The 27,784-nt window shown below is 40.3% G+C and overlaps 1 protein-coding gene across 2 annotated transcripts; it reads right to left on the bottom strand.

Annotated features, from left to right (window-relative positions):
• Window positions 1–110: 110 nt before the first annotated feature.
• Window positions 111–27,784, bottom strand: LOC145446302 (solute carrier family 13 member 2-like). 2 transcript variants are annotated; one of them, XM_080324556.1, is made up of 13 exons: window positions 27,422–27,782; window positions 26,836–26,964; window positions 21,594–21,730; window positions 21,363–21,523; window positions 17,611–17,720; window positions 16,903–17,045; window positions 13,653–13,766; window positions 12,274–12,357; window positions 11,409–11,513; window positions 10,371–10,590; window positions 6,716–6,824; window positions 1,021–1,214; window positions 111–961 (listed from the first exon to the last, which is right to left on the bottom strand). In XM_080324556.1, the coding sequence occupies exons 1-13, from the start codon at window positions 27,539–27,541 to the stop codon at window positions 812–814; spliced, it is 1,776 nt and encodes a 591-aa protein (XP_080180682.1). In that variant the 5' UTR covers window positions 27,542–27,782; the 3' UTR covers window positions 111–811. The 2 variants fall into 2 exon arrangements, with proteins under 2 accessions (XP_080180682.1, XP_080180683.1); XM_080324557.1 differs by lacking the exon at window positions 13,653–13,766 and having other exon boundaries at window positions 27,422–27,784.

The raw sequence follows: 27,784 nt of genomic DNA, 5'->3' as shown, positions 1-27,784 counted from the left end.
CAAGTCGGTAGTCGAAAGAAATAATTGAGAATGCGTTGATCCGTGTGAAACAATCTCAATCTAGCTAAAGACAGCTGCTGCATGCACTGTTGTTCTTTTGCTACAACGCAAGTAGTGATTGTTGCAGAATGTATTCATCAGTGTTGCGGCGAAAATAAGCTCTGAGTGGACGTGTTCTATTTATTACCGTTTTGTGAATCTGCCTATTCATAGTTGACCATCATGCAGTCTTTTACATTTCCATCTCGTAAGCGTAAGCGGGAATGCGATCGTAAACCTTTGATACCGCTACACGCGGAGCATTCCCTCATCCCTACCTATACCCTATCTTTCTAGGGCTTGCACAAAAGGAGCGATGTATTGTTTCTTATAAACAAACAATACATTCATATTGACGAATTATAATCTCCGCATTTACTGATGTCGCTCCCGGTGAGAGTCAGTTGAAAAGCTTCTTAGAGTGACTAAATGCCCAAATATGAATGTACTGTTAGTTGCAATACTCAAATTCTCTACCACAAGTAACTTATTTCTTTGATGAAGGCTACTCACCCGCGGACGAGAGTATTGATGACACCATTACAATGTGACGTCATAAAACGTTGCAACCGTTTTTTTTTTCGACTCCAAATTTTTTTATCGGACAAGGCAAGACAGCACAATTGAATTTGTTCGTAAACAGCGACCAGCACATCGATTCAAAAACGTGAAATTTGTCCAAAACTCGGTCAGTCATTGCAGAGCATTGAAGCCATTCGCATGGCCTATCTTGTCGCGATCAATAAACACCCAGGGGTGGATGGTATCAAAGTCAATTGCTGGCGTTTGACTGGGGCCATGTTAAGTTCCCAGTAGACGTTATCATCGGATCTTCGAAATCGAACAGCAGTGGTCCCACAAAGTTAATCATGATATTTAATAGGACACCAAACGCCAAGTTCAATGGTAGTCCAGTCATAATCTAGGTACAAAATGCCCATAAACCGTTTAATAAACAAATTATAGTTCTACTGTACTAACCATATCAGGGATGCTGATAGCTCCAGTACTAAATATCAATGCATTGCAAGGAGTAGCGACGGGCAAAGAGAATGCAAATGATCCCGATAGTGTCACAGCAAGCAGAATTGCAATCGGACTCAAGCCTGTTTGTTGCGATATCGAGAGCAGTATAGGCAAGAGGACGGCTACCATAGCGGAATTGCTTGCAAACTCTGCCAGAAATGTCATGCGTAGTAAAATTGGAATTCATTGGACATGGACATGGACATGAATCTGCGTATAGTTAGGAATGCGCAATTTAAAACATTCAGAAATATTTTTTATAATTTACCATATATGTAAGATTGTTACATGCATACAAATATTATCAGTATCAACTTATTAATATTTTCAACATTTCGAAACACCACAAAACTGCAATACAATGAAAAGATAGGGAGGTGTCGAAACGACTATTGGAGTTGTCTTTGAGATCAGACACCCACCTGGGCCTAGTCCAGACCTGAGCAAAGTGCGGCCAGCGGAGCTATTCTGTGCGGCCCGGAGCGGATGCGTGGAATTCAAAACATAAAACCTGCTTTTTGAATGTTGATGCGTGGACTAAAACCATAGGCTGTATCAACTGAACGGGGAATTCATTTACTTTGAATCCTGTTAATTAATACGCCACGATTACGCTGCCTATATACTTACCTCGCATGCGTAATCCAGATTCAAAATATAGTCAATGTAGCAAAGTATGACTAGCAATTAATGTCACAACAAATCACTCTTTCCATATAGTTTAGTTCAAACCTTCGTTGTTGCCATTGTCGCATTACGCATTGTACGGTCTGTGTTTCAAATTGTTACGTGACACGTTTCCAAATACCTAATTCGTAAAACAGGTCAATCAGTGCTCGCGATTACTACATGCATGAACGGGCATGTCAAAAAAGGAAACCGAAAGCTGATATTCAAAGAAGGATTAGAGCACTAAATATTTGTATACTGGAGTCAGAGGTAAACCTTTTAGTTTGTGCCGAGCATGTCGCAGAGATCTAGGATTTTAATTAAAGTAGGTCTTCTGACAAAAACACGAAGACAGACGAATTTAAGAAATAATGTAAGCTCGTCTCAACACCATGGCTATGTAAGCTGCACACTGCTCGAAAGGCAGTGACCAAGACAAAAAGATTTGTAGGCTTACTATCCCAAATACATTTAAGTGCAGTGGTTTATCTTAAGAGGCGCGAAACCGAGGTTAAATGAATTTTTTTCTTCACGCTGGTGGTGATTTACCCCACAGCTCATAGTTATTGCTCAGTGTACTGTCCGACTTTGATATTACACAATTCTCTAATCTGAAGAGCTTCTTGGAGGTACAGAACTTCAATATACAATTCTCTGATCAACAGCCATCACACCTTCCATGCCATCAAACCATCTGTTGGAAGTACTAGCATTCGGGTTGCTCTTTTTCATATTTTGTGATATCATGAAAAGGGGGCGCGAAACTTTTCACTATCATAATGGGGGCGTGCCTAATGAAGTTTGAGAACCACTGTTTTAGTATAGAGTATGACTCTATAGTCATACTCTATAGTTTTAGTGTCTTAATAGTAGAACGTGGCTACGGGTTTAAAGAGAGTTGGAAATGTATCATCTTTAACATTGTTTCGAATCATGCAGGCAAATAGATACTTTTTCAACATCAACACATTTACTGAGCAGCATTTATTAACAATGTAATTTAGAATAATATTAAAATACGCTACAGATTATAGCTAAAAAATTTCAATTGACCCGTCAACGTATTTTCTACTTCTCATTTGGCCCGCGGAGCAAAATAATTGAATGAAAGTAAAAGAAGATAATATAAAATGACAAGCGACAAAATCAGGTGGCAAGTGACGGAAGGCGAGATCGATATGTCAGGTCGTGGTCCGGTAAATGGTGAGGGCTGACTATAGTATTCATTCAGTAGAAATTGGTTGTACTTCGACTTGAATGTGGACATGCTCGACGACTGTCGGATAGCCGACGAGATACTGTTCCACACTTTAGGTCCGGCATATTTGATAGAGCGATGACCTTTTTTGTCCACCATATGATAGTAGGACGAAGTCGACGTGCTCCATGTGGCTACCGGCAGCTTATTTCACTAATTGGTTTCAATAGCGTAGGGAGTAAGACAAATGCTCATCGCTCACACTCCCCAGGTTCAATTTTGACATTGCGACGTATTGTCGTTATTGAAATTTGTTTATCGTCTTGTTTTGGACCTGAGGATATCCATATACATTATACACGCCTGTACACTTGGGTGATCTGTGAACTTTAAAGAGTTGGCCGGAGCGTTATATGAACTTATTATTAATGTGTCGGAAAACGCTGTTCAGAAATCGAAGCAATATCACAAAAAGTTTTACCTTATCATTTATACAGCTTCTTGGAGGTACAGAACTTCAATATACAATTGAATCGTATTCGACATTTCATGCTGGTGACGTCATATTTTGTGCTACGATTGTTGATATACGATGTTCTTTTGAATACTCTACAAGTTGCTGACGATTACCCCTGACGAGTGTCAGCCGAAAATATTCGGGTTCATTTCAATATGAATATACTATTCACTTGTCATTTATATACACCCTATTCGTATTCTCATCAATTAAAGTCATCTAAAATCTTCATCATCAAACACGCGTTCACTTCATGGGGGTAACTATCGAATGCATTAGATGTGTGTTATATCGCGAAACACCCACCACAATTATGTGGCGGCGTAGTTAGTGGTACGATACCAAGAACTGCACGTAAGATGAACGAGAAAGATTTGGACACTTCAGAAAACGTATCGCTCATCATATCTCCAAGGCAAATGTGAAAGTTAACGCGAAATTCTTCAACAAACATAAGAAATACACTCGTGAAACCTGCTCAAGAAATAAATTGCTATTGCACCAGACGATACGCCACAGGCCTGTTTCGGAAATCACGAACTCAACTACTGGGAACAACCTGACCGATCCCTTGGCCATCTCGAATTACTTCAACAAATATTTTTGCAATTTAGGACCTAATATAGTCTCTTCTATGTCACGAAACCTGCGTCGACCAAGCCTGAGATTAAATCTGTATCCCAATGTATCATGCTCGAGCCTTCAAATTCCACAAAAGTGGAAATTGCCATTCATGAACTTAAATCCAATAATGCAATTGGCTATGATTTGATTCCAGCCTGGTTTTTAAAACTGATTAGCCTACACATCGGTCATTTTGTTGCCCATTTTTTAAACTTCATGATAGAAAATGGTGTTTACCTAAGTTATCTGAAAATTGCCAAAGTGGTTCCGGTCTATAAAGCTGGGGATAGAACTATAATGTCATCAACAACCGACCTATATCTGTTCTCCCGTGTATCGGAATTGTATTCCAAAAATTCTCCTCTCTCGCCTATCTTCGTTCCTTGCCAAGATGTCTATCATTTCGCAAAGAGCATCGAACCTAACATGCCCTGCTAACAGTGGCTGAACAGTACTATGACATCTTGGAGAAACGAATTGTGGGGTGTAGCATTTTTCTTTATCTAATAAAAGCGTTTGACTGCGTCGATCACAGTATTCTCCTCTCGAAATTGGCGCGCTACGGGTTTCGGCGGGGTCCACAACTAGAGCTCATGAAAAGCTACCTGTCTGGACGACAACAAATGGTTTGGATATCCAACACCTTGTCCTCAGCCCACCTTGTAACCTGTGGTGTTCCGCAAGGCTCAGTTCTTGGGCCGGTCCTTTCTACTTTATTTGTCGAAATGACATCGTTGAAACCTGCACTGCAAACTTGAATGCTGTCACCCGTGACTAGGGCTGGGCACAATGATACGAGTACTCGAATCTGAGTCGAGTATTATTTTATTGATTAGAGTCGAGTAGTAAAATACGATTTTTCCGAGTACTGAAATTATACGCTCCTCGAAACTAAATGCTAATTTATTAACGAGAATTATAGTTTGATACTCTTTTACACTAAGGAAGCCTTGAAACCTGGATTGGTCGTGTCGCAGCATATACGAGACATAGTAAAAAACTACGAACGTTACTGGAAATAACACATTTTTGAAGTCATGATCATTACACAACATTGTCAAGAAGTGCAATGAAATCGGTATGGTCGAAAAATTACCAAAGTATATCTTTAATGTGACGGAAAACAGGCATTATGTTCTTTGTGGTGGCGTAAAAGGTGCATATTTGAACTTTGACATAGTCGATTCTGTTGTGACGTCATAATAGGTGATACTCGAATACTCGACTGGACTCGAAGCGTAATGTGTGATTCAGAATCAAATCTCTCAGGTACTCGATTTTGCCCAGCCCTACCCGTGACCAAATGCCCAGAGTGCATGAGTGGCGCCCCATAATAGCTTCCGTGTTGACGCCGCGAAATCCCAATAATTGGTCGTGAACTCCCGGGACGACCTAACCGTTGACATTGCTGGCCAACCAATTTCCAACGCTGAAAATGCCAAATACCTTGGTGTTTTACTGGATTCGGACATGTCTTGCAAGAGCCACGTGCAATCGCTAAAACCTCACTATCGAAAGTTTGTGGCCTGTTCCGCCGTCTTTGTCGCTCCCCGCCGATTCGGGTTCTGTTGATATTCTTCAACTCTTTATTCCAATCAAAGTTACAATGCCGAATTCTTGGCTTGGGTGCTGCCTGCAAGAGTACGATTGACCCACTGCAAAAACTACAACATCGGATTCTCCGTATCATTTCCAGGGCCCCAAGTGGGCCCGTTGGATGTGCAACTGATAAATCGCGATACCACAAAGAATTGTGTTCTACATACAGAAGACACGAGGAAGATAGAAATAGCCAAGTTTATGTATCAGTTCCATTTTGGTCAAAGTCCAACTGCTACTACACCTCGGCATCAAAAGTGCACAACTATTACACACTCGCGTCCTCGAAGAACAACCACCATATGATCAGGACAGAATACAGGAAAAGACCGAACACCCATCAAGTATACTGGACCTGCAGTGTGGAACAGCATCCCGCTGCCTCGTCGTCGAGCATCTCCACATTCAAATTGAAATACAAGCAATTTTTACTGAATCAATGCTAGTCAGCCCTCAAGGTTTTCGGACCACGACCTGACATATCGACCTCACCTACCGAAACTTGCATCATTCATTTTGTCGTTTTCTTTCATGTTATTCTTTCTTTTATCCAGTGTGCACTGTGCATGCCTCTTACTTACATGCTGTAGGACAAGGTGGGTGTCTGATTATGAGACTACTCCAAGTCGTTTCGGCACCCTCCTATCTTTTCATTATATCGAAATCTTGTGGTGTATTGATTTCATAAAATTTTAATAGAATTCTGATGATGAACCACAACAACACCTATAAGTTGCGGGTTCGAGTCCGGCCGATGTCGACTCCCAAATCCCTTCCAAAGTTTTGGAGGTTTAGGCCCATCTTCACCATCCTATCCGCGTAAGCGGCCTATAGTGGGCCTAGTGGGCCGTGCTACAAGTCGGCAACAGCGGAATCATAATAAAGAAAATCGGTCTGTTGTTACTGACCATTGTTATGGAAACACACTATGAATATCACCAACAGCAACCACAAGTTTATTGAAATGTAAAAATATAACTATTCTAAATATATGGATTACGTCTGGAACGAATCGTTCAAAACACAATCCTGATTATAGTTACCTGTTACAATCGATGTTATGGTGGATATCGTAAAAATTATCAACCACTGTGGGGAATCTTTAAGCCCATCAGCGAGAGAAACTCCAATAGACTCGGATAAGCCAGAATCCTGAAAACATGATTCGCAAATTTTGCCAACGGCATAAAAATGCAACATCACTCTAGCCAGTCAATTCGGTATTGGTGCCCATTATGTGTATTTCGTACGTCCATTTATTGTGTACTGTAGGCTACTAATAACGCGGGTTCTAATGACTTGAGTCATGACTCGACTCAAGTCCGACTCGAGTCACGATTTTCTGATGCCTTGACTTGACTCGAGTAATTTTCTAAAAATACGCAAATGACTTGACTCGACTCGAGTTATTCTGTGTATTGACTCGACTTGGACTCGAGTCATTGCGCATGACTCGAACCAAGTCAACCGGGGGTGCAGACTAGATGACCTTACTATAAAGGCCGTATCGGATCTCCGTCGTCAAAGCATCTCGATGGTGCAGACGAAAAAGAATACCATATCTCTCTCTCTCTCATATGACTCGAGACTCAGTCGGCCAAAACCGACTTTTCATTGTAATTTCGAAGAATAGTTAAGTAACCACACTTCGGGGATTTCGTCTATCGGTACTGGTAATTGAAAAAAAAAGACGAGAAACAGCTAAAAGTGAGTAAAATCAGTATATTATCAATGCGAACCATTCGATATCACCAAACAGAGTTATAAACAGCGGGTTTAACAAGATTTCAACGGGAAATTGAGCAGTCAACACAATGACTTGGACTCGGATTCGAGTCATAATACCATGACTCGGACTCGATCCTCTGCTCGCTGACTTGGACTCGGACTTGACTCGATGGTGAATTGAAAATGACTCGACTTGCCTCGAGTCAAAACTATAAAAGTTAGATTGACTTGTGACTCGGAGCCTTGTGACTAGGGATGGTGTGAACCTCTGAAAGGTTCGGGTTCGTGTGAACGCGAACCTTTTTGAAAGGTTCTGTGTGAACGCGAACGTGAACTTCGTGACGTCACGTGACGTCATATTGCTAATTCCAACCCTAAATTTCAGTGAAGTGATAGCCTTGCAATACCTAGCGACGATTCGGGCCACATAATGCCACAATGCTGAAATACATATTGATGTTTTAAACGTCTACAGATATATCAACTGGGGCAATCAATTGATACAATCATCCCAGAAAATCAATTTCTTGCGTCGCTTTGCCACAATTTCGACGAGAACATGCAAGGGAATATAAGCTTACGGCTTGACGGACAAGTTCAGACCGGACAATGTATTCGGCGTCCCGAGTAATGCTAAGTTGATATTGATACTTGCTACCGATATTTCCCCTTTGACAAGATATACACCAGTAGCAATTACCCGAATCCACGGAATTGGTTTTTATGATACAATAAACATATGAAATCGAGATTGACCCCGTACGCCCGCTAGATTTTTTGCATCAGACAACGATATCAATTTCCTTGATTGGTTGGATAAGAGTCATTCGCTGACTACCTACATGTAATGTTTCGTTCTTGATGTTGTGGGATTGCGGGTCAAGCTCACAGCAGAGATGAGTCACTAAATATTCGCAAACGGAAAGCTGGATATTTCGAGTAAACAATTGTAACAAAGCAAGTAAAATGTTTGAGATTGTCAAGGTGCATGCTTGTTTAGTGTTGATTTTTATGCTGCCAGCGCCATGCATATACCAGAGATGAGCATGGATTAGGATTAGGTTTTGAAAAAACAGGATTTGTGAAATTTTGTCGGATTTGGATTGGATTTGGATTAGACATTTTTTTCAGAACGGATTAGGATTTGGATTCGATTGACCTATTTTCTGGGAGACCGAAATGTCGTGCGGCGAATGGCGACAAACTTTATTCAGGTCAGTTATTAATGTACTTATGGCTACTAAGTTATCTTGAATCAAGTGAATCGTTGGTTGTGAAAGAAAATTTTCGAATCCCTCCATTGCATAAATTAGTATTTTTTCCTGAATTTCCAGTTGGAATCGGATTAGGATTGGACATGGACTTGAATATGTAAAAGTTATGGATTAGGATTTGGATTTGGATTTGAAGGTTCGGATTTGGATTGGATTAAGACATAGAAATTTCAAATCCGCTCATCTCTGGCATAGGGGAGATGTGGTACCGATGGATCACTGGGACCGAAAATACTTTGAAAATTCTCCATGATAATTCCACGATTACACTCCGTGAACTTGTCTACAATTGCATGCTGGCAACATCTTTCCTCACATACAAAAAAATTCGACGTGCGCTAACTATGGGGTCTCTCACAGATGTTTTTTTGTTTTGGGGGGTGTAAACTAAATTTAGATCGACATATACATTTTTCTTTGTAACCTTCAACACGAACAAATCAGCAATCATTTTTATTGTGAAGTCTAGGGCTTGTATCAGGCTATATAATGGAACCCATTAGTTTTTTCAGTACATTCCTTGAGTGGAATTTTTTTCGATTCATGTACAAAATTAGTAGGGTGGGGACCGATGATACAATAGCCAAATCAAGCAAATTAATCAAGCATACTAATCATGAAACAAATGAAACATGACTACGTACAGAACATCTTTATGTAGCAATTGCATATGATGTTTTATCGCTATAAAGAGGTCTTTGGAAGTCGCAATGTCGATTTTCGGGCAATATGTATGTACCCTCAAATTTATAAGTCCGAGCCTAAATCGAAACGTGATTTTATGACAACATTTGAGTCAATATTTAATCTATTTTTTGACGGTTGCGACCGAAAATTCTTCTTTGGCTTGCTGTAGCTTAGATTATAATACTGAGCAAGAGAAGTTGTCACATCTGAGTTTTTTAGGGTATATGTGTCATAGGTACCCGGGTCGTGTGCCATTGGACCCACCGGGTGGGGACCGATGACACGTTCGAGCAACAAATTTTAAACGTCCATAAATATTTTTTGAAAAGACGGATATTCATGTATATGTGCGCGATAGGTAGAGCTTGTATCAAAGTGCTGAGCCAGCAAAAGATCTGCTGTTTTCGGCTGAACATTTTTGGGCCAGCGATCATTTTCCCATTTTTGATCCATCGGTACCACATCTCCCCTATACCGGGCCCGCAGTTGAAATGCAATAAATTTCAACCAAAGATGCTATATTGAAGTGAAAATTGTAATGTATGAAAAAGGTTCACAGTGCAGAACCTACCAAGGTTCGTTTGTGAACGTGAACCTTTAAATATCTGAGGTTCACACACAGAACGCGAACGTGAACCTCACGTTCACTCACACCATCCCTACTTGTGACTTGCTTACAACACTGCTAATAACAGTTCGAAATTGGCATCGAATACGGATAGGCTTGGCCAAGAATACCGTAACGTAATTTGAAACCAGTATCTTATGCATTAAGCATGCTATGTCGTGCACTCCAGTGAACCAAAATATTACCATTTTAGATATTGTTTTCACCTTGTAAAATATTTTCATTTTAAGCATCTCCCTAGGTGTCGCAATAGCACCAAGTCGGCACTTCATTACAAGTTTTCGTATCGGAAGAAACGTTATCAACGCTAGAGCCAAAGGCGATAAATATGTTGTTCAGAGATTTACGCAACGTAGTCGCAACGTAACAACGTAGACATACCAAGCAGGCCCCTGCGATAGCAAATCCCGCTCCAACCAACAGCAAGACATTCCAAGGAAACTTTTGCTGAAATGTACTCCATTTCAATAAAGGCGGTGATGGAATCGCGGCAGATTCATCCAAATTTCGATTCCAGATCCATGCAAAGGAGGAGCTTCGTGATGGAAAGAGGAAAATGCTCACTCCCACTAGTACCGCCGCTGTTGAGTCCTTCGTCAATCTAGATTTCAAGGCGTTGCTGGTTCATTCGTCACTAATTTGTTAACTCTGCCAGTAGCGCCTACAAAACATTACAGTTTATTCCTGTGGCTGAAAGAATTTTCCATACCAATAAGAAATTACGGACAGAATCCCAAAGCATAGACGTATACACAGATGCGTTGCAGCCACCCGGCGCGTATGGATCTGCGCCATGGGCGACAGGCTGCTGGGGGCGGCAAAATGTGAGGTTATGACCTTTTTTTTAGTCAACACGCATCATGATTTCCAGTAAATATTATTGAAAAGATTGAAACTATTTCAAAATTTGGGCGGCATTTTCAACGAAAGCTATGGGCGGCAGCATATGCTCCTACGCCACTGCGTATACAATACATGCGATAATATTGAACGTTGGCGACGCGTATTCTTACTACGTCAACTATACCTTCCAATAATTCCCAGAATAATATAGGCCTACATCACGGAACATGCAAAGGAGGAGCAATTAATTCAACCAAGTCGCGCTAAATCCTATAGCGCCATAAATAGGAGAGTTTGTCATCTGGAACTCGTTTCGAATTTACATATATTGCAATTAATTCATCGATTTATTCGGCTCTCCAACATCGGTATGGTGTGATAGGGCATTAGGTGTAGGCCTGCCTTGCTTTTGTTTAGGAATGCATGAACTCACGAATCAGAGTCTTGTATAGTCTACTTCTACAACTTATTTATCAAGCAAAACGTTGGATAGCGAAAACATAGAACACAGAACATCGATGAAAGATAACCATACTAAATGAAATAAGGCAGTGACTCGTGAAAAGTTGCACATACCCTCTCGGAAATATGTTTCGCCACCCAGGAAACAGTTTCGGGTCCCGGAACACCCATAATATCACCAAAATGAGAAAGTGAGCTCCGACTGCTTTTTCTGCGAAACTAAAACGGAAATTTGTAACACTACATAGCCTACCATAGCGGCAATAGTTAATGAAGTGATATGCACAGATGTGCACACTGCACAAGTGCACATTAGGGCTCTTCAAAAATGATTTTTTTTTTCTCAAATCGCACTGGCTACTTGATAAAATTGTTAGGTTACCTAATTTAAGCCTACACACCAAATTTGGTTCAATTCCAACCTCTAGCCGCATTGCTACAGGAGAAGAAAGTTTCTATTTATTATTTGAAAATAAATAACAAAAAATTTGAAAATTTTCTGTTCACCCCATGAAAGTGTTAGGTTGTCTATAGAAACGATGTTCACCAAATTTGGTTGAATTTCAACCAATACAAGCGGAGTTATTGCCGTCGAAAAATTTTGATTTGAATAAAATAGTATTTACGGTGAGCACAACTATAATAAATAAACAAAGAATCGGTCACCGTAAATACTATTTTATTCAAATGCAACTTTATCAAGTAGCCAGTAGGATTTGAGAAAAAAGTCATTTTTGAAGAGCCCTCGTGCACATAGGAAAGGAAAAGACGTTACGCATGGTATGGTTTCTGTCCATCATTATTATGCTATATATGATATGTGAGAGCTTTGGAAGAGCTTCTTGGAGGTATAAAAGTTTTGTTCAAAAAGGCGGGGGATATTCGAACCAGAGATTCCTTGGGACTTATGGTATTTGGAGATATGCAATGATAGGAATGCTATATCAGGGAAACTTCCCTATGTAATTTGCTATCTCACCTCATTTGCGGCAAATCATTGCGCAGGTACCTAATGTTCCGAGCCATGTTCGACGCGTGTTTTTTTCGACGCTTTATCAAATTTCTGTCAAAATGAAATTGGTAGGGAGATGTTATTTCGGTGTGGCAGCATTGAAGTGATAAATAATGTATCAGAATATAAAAACAACATCGCAGGGCAAGAACTAATGGCTAGACCCTTCCACCGCTGACAGCACACAATCTCAGAACAGAACAACGAAACCACGAAATTAGTCATCATTACATATCGGGTAAGTTAGGCTTACTTACTTTTTATGAAATAAGATTAAAAATATACAGGGCCGAGAAGACACTTGGTCAGTAGGGCTCTTCAAAAATGACTTTTTTTCTCAAATCACACTGGCTACTTGATAAAATTGTTGGGTTACCTAATTTAAGCCTACACACCAAATTTGGTTCAATTCCAACCAGTAGCCGCATTGCTACAGGAGAAGAAAGTTTTAATTTATTATATAAAAATAAATAACAAAAAAATTGAAAATTTTCCGTTCACCTCGTGAAAGTGTTAGGTTGTCTATAGAAACAATGTTCACCAAATTTGGTTGAATTTCAACCAGTACAAGCGGAGTTATTGCCGTCGAAAAATTTGGATTTGAAAAAAATAGTATTTACGGTGGGCACCACTAAAATAAATAATTAAGGATTTGGTCACCGTAAATACTATTTTATTCATAATCCAAATTTTTCGACGGCGATAACTCCGCTTCCACTGGTTGGAATTGAACCAAATTCGATGAACATCGTTCCTATAGACAACTTAACACTTTCATGGGTGAACAGAAAATTTTCAATTTTTATTTTATTCATTTTTATATAATAAATAGAAACTTTCTTCTCCTGTTGCAATGCGGCTACTGGTTGGAATTGAACCAAATTTGGTGTGTAGGCTTAAATTAGGTAACCTAACAATTTTATCAAGTAGCCAGTGCGATTTGAGAAAAAAAGTCATTTTTGAAGAGCCCTATTGGTCAGCTGACCCCCAAATATTAATTGATTAAATTAAACGTGTACATGGACACAACTTCTAGTGGTCGTCACCTCAAGACCCCATTTTGTAGCAGCCCATACCCTAACCAGCCTTCCGTTCGTGATTTAACACGCGCCCCGCACCTCTCAACATTTCGAAACGAGCTAAATCCCGTATCACACGATTCGGTAAGTCTCGTGACAGTACATCTCGCCGTCGTTAGAAGAAATATTTTCCCTTGTATGAATGTGCTCACGAATCCCCTATTTTATATTGATTTAAGAAACAATTTAGGGCCCTTTTGAAATTGCTTCATCCCGATTGCTGGATTTGGGGCGCGTCAGGTACGGACCTGAAACATATATAGTTACCTTATGCCGAGAAATCTCAACGCAAGCCAGATCCATGCGAAAAACAGTCCCGTTACTGATATAGGAAATGTAAAGCTCATCCATGTAACGAAATTGACCGAACTGTCATTATACCTGTAGAGATCGATTTTACTTACTCAGACAAAATGCCAAAATATTGCGTCATGTATAGGCTATCGTATACAATTTAATATTCATTTAGATATATTGCAGTAGTTTTAATAGGTGTTCAGCCGGGGCTTATAGTAGGGTTACAATATTTTTGAATTCGGAAAGGAGGACACTTTTAAAAACCATAAAAGTTAGTTTACCGTAATTGAAAACAGCTGATTTTGAAATATTTCTGGAAATCTTGTTGTGTTGACTTGAAAAACGGTCATCACTAGGGCAAGTTTTTGCAACTTTTGCCACTTTTTTTTTACAGCTTACGACAGCTTCCTAGATACTCAGAATCTATGTCTTATGATGTTTTAAGCTGTTTGGAGGGATTTCATGGTGCAACTTTTTGCAACTTTTCTCTATTTTTCATGCCAATTTTTACTGCAACTTTTATCAGATATTGCGTAAAAATGTAAAGGAGTGATTGAAAAACATGCTATAAACTATTTCTAGTCTGGTTCTATTCTCTTTGATTTGCATAACTAAGAGATATATGATGGGTTAGCTGCATCTCTCTGTTATCTATGACACAATGGCTTGTAAGCAAGAAGTTCAACTGCCCCCGCCAAGCACGACTGTGCCCAAACAATATATAAATAGATCGCTATATTAAATCTGTCGTTCAAATTTGAAATAGTTTCCAATTTCACGAACGCCCAGGCGAGACCGTCAAAAGTTACATTTTCACTTGGTCACCTTTTTCGGGCTATTGATTTTGATAAAGTCGCCCAGAGTGAGTTTTTATGTAATGCCTTGGGTCACGTTTGCAGACCTAAGGGTTTGGGGTGTGTTATTCGACTTGTTGTAGGGTAGGGTTGCCATGTCCGGAATTTGAGTGTTCAAGCTAGCGTCCGGGAGGAAATCTTAAAATATGCCTAAATGTCCGGAATTTTGATGGCTTGAAGACGGCTCAAAATTATTTCGTGAATCAAAATAGACAATAAAATTTCGGTTCAAAATTACGATATCTGGAATTTATTCGCGCTGCACGCAATTTAGCGTCACGTATTGATCCACATTGATTTTAATATGGGTATCCCTCCCTCGCAAAAAAATTAAAATAGAAATGGATATCATTTTCTGAAATAAGTTGAATTGTAATCGCAATTATAAGAGAACGGTACATTCCTATAGTGACGGTTAAGGCCGTTTGGACGCGTTAGTGCAGTGGTTATCATACTGGGGGCGTGAAAGCATATGAAGGGGGGCGCGAAGATGCGATCAACTGAATTTTTTTTCGCGCAATGCGCGATTTACCTACAAGTCATAGATATTTATCTGAGTATAGTGCGGATTTCATATTTGAGAAATCTCTCATCAACATTACTAACCTTCCATTCCGTCAAAGTATCCATTGGGGCTGCTAGCATTCTGGTTGCATTTTGTGATATGACAACAAGGGGGGCGCGGAATTTTTCACTATCATGAAGGGGGGCGTGTCTAAAAAGTTTGAGAACCACTGCTTTAGTGTTTTGAACTGATGTTCTGAACCTGAGGGTTTTTGATTGCACTTTTCTGGGGATCGCGGAGATATGTTGATCGTAATTAGCTGCCAATTCCATTCAGAGTAAATCGGGGCAAAGGTGCTGCCATTTTTCTTAGTAATCAGCTTAACAAATTTTGAGATTGACCACGGAGCATTTTCTTATTGGAAATGGAGTCGCGACCATGAAAGTTTAGGTTTACGTGTGACATTAACATGACTTAATGATGTATACATTGTACATATAGGTGCCGCGCATTTTCGAACTCATCACCACCACCACCACCACTTCACCGTCAACTCTTGTCACGTGGGCGTGGAGCGGATAAAACTTTTAATAGTAATTTAGGGATGAAACAATATTATTGATATAATTAATTTATGAAGTTTAACGATTTTTCGTGCTTGGCGTGACTAGAAACCAGATGCCAAAAATCCACTCCTGTATACAATTGATAGATGAATCATTGCTAGTGTGACGTCATACTAAACGACAATTTGATCCTACCTTTTTTAATGCCCACTAGCGGGCGCTAAAGAGTGTCCGGAATTTGAGTCACGAAAATATGACAACCCTATTTTAGGGAGAAGGGATTATCGCTATGCTGTTTGGCTTTTGGGGGGGAAATTATCCCCGCATTACGCAATTTTCTTGCTGTGTGCCGGGAAAAATGTTATTTTGGGCGGTTTCATCAGACCGTTAAATGGCGAAGTAACAAATTTGACAGCTTTGAAGGAACTAAGTTATACAACGGAACCTTTCGAGTATTTCATACCCTAATAATTCAACAAAAATTACGAATGCAACTTTTTACCGCAACTTTTGTTAAAATTAAATGCAACTTTCTCGCGATTTTAGTGATACAAAAACTTGCCCTAGTCATCACTTTGACTCGACTACCGAATTACCCGCTCTAATATCTACATAACCTATTTCGCGTGATTTATGCCATTCAGTTGACCCTGTCCATTGGCCTAGCTGTAAACGCTGTAAAGGAGGACGAATTGCCAAAAGGGAGGACAAATAGGCGTCCTCGGACGATATTTTCAATTTCATGAAAAGGAGGACACATGGTAACCCTAGCTTATGATAACTTAAGTTATCGTAGGACCCGGTTCAGCAACAGATTAAATTGCAGGAGTATGACATTGCTATAAATTGTACTTCAGAGTTGTAAGATCGTGAGCAGTTACTATCATGTTCGACGAATAATGTTCGTAGATGATTATGAACAAAGCACTGTATTATAAATTCTAGGCACGACAGTACGGACATTAGGGCCATGAATTTTCGTGGTCATCTATGAATAGACCTCTTCGTCGATAAGGCAACAGGTCATGAATTTTCAACGTCTTTCAATACAGAACAAAAGATCGCGAGAAGATTAGACTGGATAATTGCCTTACCAATAAACAGAATAAGACTCTTGTTTCGTTGGCTTTTACTAACTTAAATCTCGGTGCCAAATACAACAGTCAGAGTAACAGTAGCGTTTTAAGTAACGGAGGAATTGGAAACTAATGATTAGAAAAGCAATGATTACATGATGCACGATGGCTTGAATACAAAAGACTATACGAATCATCACAATAAGTTTTGTTGCTGACCTGTCAAGGAAAATCCCAAGTCCAACCATATTTGTCGGTGTTCCCACTAAGGTACTGACTCCTCCAATTGTTGAAGAATAACAAATCCCGAGAAGAATTGCCTTTTGTATATTCAGAGACGATGACAATTGTTTTTCTTGTCTCTGTGCACATTGAGGTGAGTCTGGGTTACTGACTCCGGAATTCATAATGATAGAACGTCACTGCTAAACATTGCGACAGTTAGTTAGTTCTATAATAAAAATTATGTCAATCCGTAACATCTAGCAGTTAAAATATTACGATAGGATAGACACATGGGCAGTAAGGACTTAATGCGACAGCCTAGTATCGGGATTGTAAGTTGTAACCAAGTCACTCATATAGGTTCCGAGTTAAAAGTCAATCTTACTTTTATAGTTTTGACTCGAGTCAAGTCGAGTCATTTTCAATTCCCCACTCAGTCAAATCCAAGTCCTAGTCGTGTAACAAAGGATCGACTCCGAGTCATAGTGTTGTGACTCAGGTCAATTTGAGTCATTTTCCATTTTCAAGAAAATGACGTGAGTCAGGTCGAGTCAACGAAAAATTGCGAATCCTGTCTAGTATGTGTGTATGCTCTTGGTACGACTTAAAATTCATTTAATTTTCCATCGTGAAAGGAGTTTATTATTTTGACCATTCGAAACCGCCCTACCCCAAAATGCTCCACCTGTGATGCTAACATACCGTGATTATGTCCTTACAGTTATTCTCCGCATCATTTATAGTCAGCGATGTCCCATCGTAAGCATCACTGTGAGCATCGTTAAAGGATACTGCTTCAATTCGTTCTTCACCTGTGAAGATTCGATTTTCAAAATTTATCGAACAATATGGCTGTCTAGTTGTTATCTTGATCGCGCCCTGTAGACAAAACAAAATCTAAGCCAATCCTTATAGCCAATACAGATAGTATGTGTAGCATTTGCATCTCGGGCTGCTACCATTTTGGATTTGTTGTGTAGAAATTCGCGATAATTTAAATTACGATCGCGACTCCAGACCAGTGTAGCTTCCTTGAATCAATCTGTTCTGACAATAGTCTTGTTAAGATATTTGTTGGGATATTCGTCTATTAAGGAGCAGAACATTTGGAAATATGAGATGCGTACAGGCCAATCAATATACTAGCTATATCGAAATATTACATGGCCCTTCCTATACATTGGAAATTGATATGCACGCGGCGTCCTAACAACACGATGAATGTCATTGTGGAAGCATTGCTGAAACGGCTGCCGCCAAATCAATATATGCAAAATGCGAAAGGGCAGTTGGTCGTTAACGCACAGGGAAGCTGCCGTTAGAGAGGTGACTGTGCACATGGATGGAGAACCTTATAGGTAGGGCTGGGCAAAATCGAGTGCCTGAGTGATTCGATTCTGAATCACGTATTATGATTCGAGACGAGTCGAGTAATCGAGTATCACTCATTATGACGTCATAACAGAATGTAATATGTCAAAGTTCAAATATGTACTTTTATGTGACCATAAAGAATATTATGCATGTTCCCCAGCACATCGAAGATACTTTGGTATTTTTTCGACCATATACCGATTTCATCGCACTTGCTGACAATGTTGTGGGATGATCGTGACTTCGGAAATGTGCTATTTCCATTAACGTTCGTAGCTTTGTGCTAGATGTTTCGTATGTTGCGATACGACCAATCAAGGTTTCAAGGCTTCGACAGTCAAAATTATCGAAACTATAATTCTCGTTGATAAATTAACTTTTAGTGGCGAGGAACGTATAATTTCAATACTCGAAAAAATCGTCTTTTACATGCTCGACTCGAATCATTAAAATTAATACTCGATTCAGATTGGAGTACTCGAATCATTATGCCCAGTCCTAGTTCAGATAAGACCGTATTTCGTGAAAAAAACACAATCGGCTCACATATTTTATGATCTGGCAGTAATACCAATAGGCCGAGGTGACTGCTAGATCTTAGGGTTTACTAGCCCGGGAATACGGTAATCGGCAAGCCTTCCGGAATCCCAAAATTTCAAGTCATAAAACAAAAATCTACCACAATAAACATCTATTACATCACTATAGATTGCCGGTGCACAAAATGAACTGTGCGTCAACAGAGTGCTAACAACAAAGCCATTAAAATATAATTTCCACACAAAACGAAAACATTATAATGAATTGCAAGTCTGCGAGGCGTCTGGTGTTCCCTTTCAGATACCACTTCAGAAATTTGGAAAGTGTCACCGTGTCGTTCTATCGAAACAAATCAGGGTGATGATACCAATTGCTTAATTGCAGATGAGCCTATAAATATTGGAGATACAATTGGCATAAGAAGTAGGGTGTTTCGATTCCGAACCGCAATCTCTCTTGCGCACAACCAAAACAGTCACTAAATTAGACCACTGATCGCACCTATTTGCCGGCAACTTGTCAAATCGTCATCACAAATCATACGGCTTGAGTGTGTGTCGTGATCTCCGGGGAAGCCTTGATATTGACTCCGCGAGCCCCTGGCGTTATTGGGCACACCGGTTAAGAACCATTGTGTGGAGCAGTGGTTCTCAGCCTTTGTGTCTTCGCGGAGCCCTTTTGGACTGTCACGGACTCCCGCGGACCCCCGAAGTTTTAGTTCAAATTTTGCTCAATTATCGTGCAATCGTAATCTGTCGTGTGCAAATAATAACTGTAGGACAGTGATAAACAGTAACAAAATGACTTTTCTTGAAAGTAACACCGTACTATTTATGTAGAAATTGAGTTGACTTTAGTTATTTCAAAGCGAATTCTGCAACTGCATTTCTTGAAATACCGGGGCGTGTCTTGAAAATCTGCGCAATTGATCTATTATGAATGAGGGCCGAAAATCCATTTCCACTAAGATAGGTGGTGGCGAATGTAATAATAACGCCAGGCTTCCGACGACATGTTTGGGTATGATCGCAACAAATCTATGGCACCACAATTCATAAACAAGTTTTTTTTAGTGAGCAATTGAGCATTTAACGTCAAGCCTGGTCATTCATATATAGCAGTTCATCTTGAAATTATTATGGAAAATGGTTATGTATATCACAGAAGAAATGGATTTTTGCAAACATTTCGAAGTTACCGTGATTAACCTGACTAATCCAACTTTTAATTATTCCACAATACCTAACACATCTCTAAACAGCAAAATGTTTGTAACAGTATAGGCTATTGGCAATTTACCAATTAAAATGAGTCTACGCAGTAGTATAATTTCATTTCATACGGCAATTCTGTTGATGTGAGTTCTGAAGTTTTACTAGTAATGAAGAGAAACTGACTCGTGATTTTCCTTATTTAAAAAATACAAATTCGGCCATCAGCTATTTTGTAAGTTTAGACTTTAGAGCAGAGGTCTCAAACACGCGGCCCGCGGGCCGCATGCGGCCCTCGAGACCATTTTCTGCGGCCCGCGACCGAATTTTCGATTTCGTAGTATTCGACAATATTTAACTGCCATATATCTTTGTTCATTTGAAAATTGGAAATTTGCCCCAAAACTACTCCAGAAACTTGAAACTACTCATCTAACTTCACTATTACATCACCTTTAAAAGTTACCACTGAGTGGAAGATCAATGAATTCTTAGGCGATCGGACATTTCTATTGCTAGGGCACAGTAATCATTATATTCAAGTTGTTTTGGATCTGTTCCAATATTCGAAGGTGAATCTAGCGCTGATTTAGTTTGACATAGTTAATGACAAGATCAATAGCCTTTGTTATCAGGAGTGTGCCCGAAACCCGGATTAGGCTGTAGTGTATACTGCTCCAATGCTCTGATATCAGATCAATCTTTGTAAAATTCTCAATAAATACTATTCTACCTATAATTGTGACACGTCAAATTTCCGCAAGCTGCAAAATTATAACGCGGCAGTTTTTACGATGTCCTGATGCATTTTTACTGGTGGTGTCTACAGCAGCCATGCCAAGTAGGCCTACAGCAACAATTTTATTCAAATATTTTAAAGTGTGATTTTTTTCGTGCCAATCGTGAATTCACAATAGTAAATAACATTTTCAAGAGGCGTATGGTATGTCAGTCTGCCACGTCCCGTCAAATAAGGCCTACTCGGAAATACATTGAGTTCCCCTATTATTGGTGCTGCGGCCCGCGACGCCATCAAAAAGTAGGAAATTGGCCCGCGAGCACACTTGAGTTTGAGACCTCTGCTTTAGAGGCTTTGCGGACGTCCTTAAAATGCTTCGCGGACCCCCGGTTGAGAGCCACTGGTGTAGAGATTGATAAACAATAGTGAATAGTCGGTCGTTTCGACAGCATCCTATCTGATCGGTATATCGCATTGTGATTCGTGTGCATTGGACATTGTGCGTATTGGGCGGATGAAAATAATAGAACCGCTGATTATTATGAACTACGATGCGGTGGTTCGCCATTCCCAGATCAATGGTATCTTACGCGGTTCCTTCGTAAGCACGGTTGACTCTGTGATGCCATACGGTAAATTTTCCATCTCTTTACAGACGGCCAATGCGACGGGCAACATCAGGGATAAAGTTGACATGTTCATTAACCACATCGATAAAAATGCTGTGATGATCATGAGTCCGAGTAGAATCCTTAAAAGGTTGTAACCGTGTCATATTTTGCTATTTATGAGCTTTCGGACATGCCCAAATTCATACTTACCAACACGGCTCGGAGCCAAACCATGATAGGGCTGTCAGCGCTATTCGACGATGAAGACCAGTTTCCTCAATGGCGATACATATTATTAGAGTCCCGATCACAAGAAAGACGGCGTGGTTAATGTAGTTCGACGCTACCTGAAAAATAGAGAATTCATAATATATATCTACGCCAGGGGTTCTCAACTTCCCATGTATAACGGGCCGCATTTAAACAGCAAAAGACGCCGCGGGCCGCAGGACATTATTACCATGTATTTTGGGGCTACTGTAGCCCTTATTTACCAGCCGTATACGGGCGTTTGGTTCATTTGTATGCATTCTAAAGCATTAATGGGCATCATTCGTAAGTTTGCAATTCCTGTTTTTGTGAGAATATGTATCTTCCTGCGACGCAAGTAAATTCCTTCATGGAGCGGGCATTGCACCATTGCCGAATCGGTATATGCACCTTCAAACCCTTCCACCAGAGAACGGAACTCTTTGTTTCAATGCGTGAGCGAGTAAGGTTTTAATATGGTAACTTTTTCGTGACAGAGGCCATTATCACTTTGAGGAGAGAAAAAGTCTGGCGTTTCGGGGTCATTTCTGAGCAAGTCACTTAACCCTTTTCCTTTCCGTCCTTGGCTGTAGCCCTGCACCAATAGTTACAGAAGTCAGCTTTGTCAAGTCGATGTTTTACACTGGTTCCCTCCCCACATTTGCCTTGTCAACCTTTTTTCTGCAAATATGTCCACTCCGAAAAAATACACCAGGAAAATTAGCTATGTAATGTCTGTGGAGTCGGTGGATTCGTCCAATGCTATGCTAAAGTAGTCTACGCGGCAACGTGTTTCGGAACATGCGATGAAAGAGCAACTGACATTGCTGCTACTCTTCTGGTCAAGTTTGAATCAGACAACTGTAGCTTCGAAATTTGTCAGGTGATGTTGTCGTTGCTGCTAAGTCCCGGAAACAGCGAATATCCGCACAGTATGTTAGAGTTTTATTGAAATCACACCTTCTATAGCAGATTTCTTGGGTTTAGCGATATTCCAATGCGACTCAAATGTCGTTGGCAATTTTAACAATGCCTCGAGATATGGATCGCTGGGCTTGGCACCGAGATAGCAACGTTTTTTTTTCTAGAGCAGGCGATATGTAACTCCGGAAAAAACTTTTGTGGTATCATTTTAAGCTTCTACGCTTCGTCACGACAATTGTTCTTCGACAAATATGACTGGTCGGTTTTCCATTTATATCTGGGAAAGCAATTTCATTGTTCCACGCATAGTTATAAACCCAGTTTTCGCCGTTTCATTTCCCCTTCCTTGTTCTTGTTTCTGTACAAACCATTCGCGGTGAGTGAAGCGGGATTGTCTTAAATCAGCAGTCCTGACGAATACCGATTCAAAACAATAACAATCTAAACTCGAGCATATATCAAGAGACCTGAACACATCACAGAATGAATATTCAACGAAACAGAGACGGTGCGATAAGAAAGCTAAGTAACTAAATTAACATGTAACAATAATGTCCCATCGCAGTTGCGTTCATAATAAAAGATGTCGCGGGTTGAGAACCCTTGATCTACGCCAACGGTGGCCAACCTGGGGCCGTCGAAATGCGGCCACATAATTCAATAAGCATGTATAATTGTATATTGTCACCCGTAAACATCCAATTCGAATTTGCGATTTGGCCCGCAAGCCGACAGACAGAATAAATAGTCACATACAGGGCCGAAACGGCACTTCGTCAGCCGCCCCCCAACGTTGGTCTTGGCCCCCCATAGGGTGATAAACCTAATTTCTGAGGGATTCGCCCCCAGACCCCCATGTAAGGATATTCGTTTATTATGCTCGTTAGTGGGTCAGTTTCAATCGCCGAATCGAAAATTGTCTATAATTCATGATTGAATCGGTCAATAATATCAGGCATTGCATACATTTTGTTATAAATTTTCTATCCTCTCTCTGCCCACGTAATCGGATTTACTGGTAGCTCTGAGTGAGTTGTTGCCTTGGAAAATGTAGAGCCCGTAAATAGTAATTAAACATATTTAGTTGGACCAGTTAGTATACATATACCAAAGTTTTCGGTTGACATAAGGGCAGTCCTTTACGGCCAAGGTTTTCTCGCTGCCGATCGTTCTTGAACACTTCTCGGAGTCGCATGGTACGTGGACTAAAACTTCGTATGTCTTGACGCGTCGTGGCGCGGTAATGGTCGACGCCGAAAAGCCAATTTCTATAAATCATGCGTATTTTTTCTAGGGGGAAGGGTACCCAATAATGAAGATATTTGGCAAAATTGAATTGAATAAAGTTGCATAATTTTTCAAAAAATTACTCTGTAATTTGGGTTAATTCATGTGTTCGTATCGCTGATCGTTTGATTCAGGTTGTCCTACACGACTGTCCGCTGGTATGCGGATGAACACCGCTGATCTACACGGTAGTTTGAGACCACGGCGTTTTATAGGAAGATACATTTACCGAATGCGCCACTGAGGTATTATTATGCAAAAATAGGGTTACCATATTTTGTAATCCACAAAGGAGGACAAATTTTAATATTCATAATGGTTGTTTTAGGCAATTTAAGCTGCTTTTGTAATATTTACTGGAAATCTTGTTGTGTTGTTCAAAGAAATGATCAGCATTTTGACTCTACTCCCGCATTACCCATATTTTACGCGTTATCTTTGTGGTATTGACTAAAAAAAGGTCAACACTACGATTCGACTCCCAAATTACCAGCTCAAACGTCCACATTACCTATTTCGCGTCATTTATGTCGATTTTCAGTTGAACCTGTCCATTAGCCTATCTATAAAATCCGTAAAGGCGGACAAATTGCCAAGAAGGACGACGTTTAGGCGCCATCGGGGGATATTTTCAATTTCCTGAAAATGGAGGACCTAAAGGAGGACGTGTGGTAATCCTACGTTAAATGAGTATCACACTGCATCAATCGCAATCAAATTCAGCTATATGGTTTATTAGCATTTTTTTTATCAGTTCAATGCACCACAAAAATGCGATACCATGGAAAAATAGGAAGGTTTCGAAGTGACTTGGAGAAGTCTATGAAATCAGACACCCACCTTGGCCTAGACCAGTGGTTCCCAAACGGTGGGGAATTCACCGCTGGTGGGGAATTCAATGGTTTCTGGTGGGGAATACACGCATTTGTTCAAAATTATATCAGGAAAGTTTACATATTCACGAAGAGATATGCGCAATTACTAATTACCGTTACCAGTTAACTGCTATGAGATGTATGTATCGAAAATTATATTGCGTATTGTTCAGAAAACCTCATTTTTAACTCGGGATGGCAAATGATGGCGTCACAAACGCATCCAGCACGACTAGTTTGACGTGAAATATCGCTTTTGCGAAATTTTGAGCGTTACTGGTATCGGTTCACAATACGTTTTATGTTGCAGTTATAGGCGATTGTCTTGCGTACTGGCGTGGTCGTGTGTCTTGAGTAGTCAAACCAGCAAATAGCTGCTCTGTGATGAGAAAAGTGCTGGGTAGTGGAGTCGTTTGGTAGCGCTAGGGCTAGCTCGAAGTATTTTTTTTTAATTTATGCCATTTTCAAAAATGTTCGCGCTGGGGGCGCGATTTAATATTGCCGAATATCTGATTATTGGGTACCCTTCCCCACGAAAATACGTAGAATTCATAGAAATGGATACTTCGGCGTCGACCATTACTGCGCCACGACGCACCAAGGCATATGAAGTTATAGGCCATGTAACATGCAACTCCGAGAAGTGTGCCAGAACGGTCATCAGCGAGAAGGCCTTGGTCGAGAAAGAATGCCCTTGTGGTGACCCAAAGCTTCGATATATATACGATATACATATGGGTTTAATTGGCTAAATGGCTGGCTCCGAATGTTCCTGTCCTAGCGATCTGAACCTGACTGGATAAATGCCATCCCGCAGGGAATAATTATTTGCCAGTAAAGCAATACCAATTTGAAATCGTGTGTGCCTTTTAGTTTTGGCGATTTCCATATCTTTTGACATAGCAGATATAGGAGGTCACGAAATAGCATAATGTAACGAAGTCCATATACTAACGGGTCCGCCCGAAGATGTTTAATTCTTATTTAGGGGTCCTACCTTTTCCAACACACTGATCACTCAGCTCTACCGGTAAACCTGATAACGTGAGCAGGAGGGGGATGAAAAATTGACAGCAAAATATATGCAATATGCTATTTGCCGATTCAAACACGAATTATATAAATTTTTAGCGCTTCGCACGTTTAGTCGAAGTAAGGCGACGCAATAAACAGTAGACCCAATGTAGCTGATAAGTTGCAGGGAAAAAGCGTCCAGGCTCAGCGGGGCTGAAGGGGTTCTGGGGGCCCAAGACTGATGTTATTTTGGCAGGGGTCAATCAGTCAGTTTAAATATTACTTTCATCATTTCAACACACCACAAAACTGCGATACAATGAAAAGATATGAAGGTGTCGAAACAGCTTGGTGTAGTCTTTGAGATCAGAAATCCACCTCGGCTGACAAAGAGCTGCTACGGTCCTGCTGGGGAATGAAGGCTCGGAATAAATATGAAGTGGGGAATGAAGACAAAAAGGTTGGGAACCACTGGAGACGATGTAAAGAGGAAGCATGTACAGTGGACACTGAATGTAGGCTATGTAAAGATAGATGTAAAGATAGTATAGAAAAAAGCAAGCGACAAAAATGGGGTGGCATGTCACGGAAGGCGAGATAGATAGGTCAGGTCGCGGTCCGGTAATCTTGAGGATTGACTAGTATTTATTCAGTGGTAATTGCTTGTATTTCGATTTGAATATGGACAATGGAAATGCTCGTCGACTGTCGGATTGCCGGCGGGATACTGTTCCACACGTCAGGTCCGGCGTATTTGATGGAGCAATGATCTTTTCGGTCGATCATATGATATTTTGACGACGTGGACGCGTCAATATATAGTGTCAATCCGAGCAGTAACGTAATGTGATCGTGGCCGTTAAAATAGTGAGATATTGCGACGACAGAAGCATGCCAAATCTAAGAAATGCATAGGTCTAGTTATATACGGCCTGCTCAGCCTCCACTGTCCATAGTGCACTGTCCAGTCCATGCTTGTGAATTGACGCGTTTATAAAGAGCAATCGCATGCTTACGGTATTAGAAAGCTTTGTAAATTGAAATTTGTGCAAGAAAACGATTACGCACGACGACACGTTCATTGAATAAATATCGATACTTACGGTATTAGCATCTTGCATACCAAACATAGGACAAAGGATAAATGGCAGCAAAGAGGTAACCGCCAAAGGGCAAGCTTCGGTAGCCCAATATACGCCCATCAGACTGACCAGAAAGATGCAATTCGCCACCTTGAGTGAGAAATAATAATGAATAGGGTTATAGAGCTATCTCTCTATATATGATTTTCAAGGCAATGGGCATCGCATATAGATGATGTAGCCTATAGCTAGACCATAATCATTAACGTTACACCGATACCCGTGGCCTCTAGTTTCGTAAGCCAGAAGCGATATTGATATCAGTATTGCTTGCAGTATCATCCCGGGTGACTATAGTTGACTTTTATTGGTTTCCATAAAAAGTCGCGTATATAGGCTACAATCAGAGCCTGGCCTATGAAGGAATTATAATCCGATGACATATATTACCGGATAAAGCCCATATTTTAGGGCGATATCAATTTGTGACATATTTCAACAAGAACTTCGCAAAGTAGCAGAAATTTTTAAACATATTTTCCTTATAAACTTCGTTTATTTACAATTAATCAACCGGGTAAGACATGACATGTAATTAGTTACCCACCTGCGATTGCGCTAATACAGGTAGTGGTAGAAGTAGTATTGGTGTGAAAATGATGACTGCACTTTTACGAAACCTCCAGAACATTTCTAGGCATCCTGAGCGTGATTGTGAAGATCTCATCACGGCACTACGGTAGGCTTACCATATTTTGGAAATCTAAAAAGAGGACACTTTTTCAGAAATTTGCAACTTGCAAAACCGGAGTAGAATTCTTAAAAACCGATTAATTTTTCCCACTTTGTGATCGGTTGACTAAAAAAAAAAAGGTCATCTTTCCCGCTCAGAACTCAATATACCGTTTTTCTATCCACATTACCAGGTGGATGACTAAAAAAAAAAAAAAAAAAAGGTCATCTTTTCGCT

Source organism: Botryllus schlosseri, chromosome 9 (genome assembly GCF_051294905.1).
Source record: "Botryllus schlosseri isolate E-star chromosome 9, Bs_hap1, whole genome shotgun sequence".
Lineage (NCBI taxonomy): Eukaryota > Metazoa > Chordata > Ascidiacea > Stolidobranchia > Styelidae > Botryllus > Botryllus schlosseri.
This window is presented reverse-complemented; position numbering and strand designations above follow the sequence as displayed.

Bases quoted from the DNA above. Each gene is read 5' to 3' on its own strand.
- LOC145446302 (XM_080324556.1), bottom strand. From the start codon at position 27,541: ATGAGATCTTCACAATCACGCTCAGGATGCCTAGAAATGTTCTGGAGG. The intron at 17,046-17,610 runs GTATGTTAGCAT...CAATGTGCACAG, and splicing joins ACTGTAAGGACATAATCACG to AGACAAGAAAAACAATTGTC. The intron at 10,591-11,408 runs GTATGTGCAACT...CTTGAAATCTAG, and splicing joins CGAAACATATTTCCGAGAGG to ATTGACGAAGGACTCAACAG.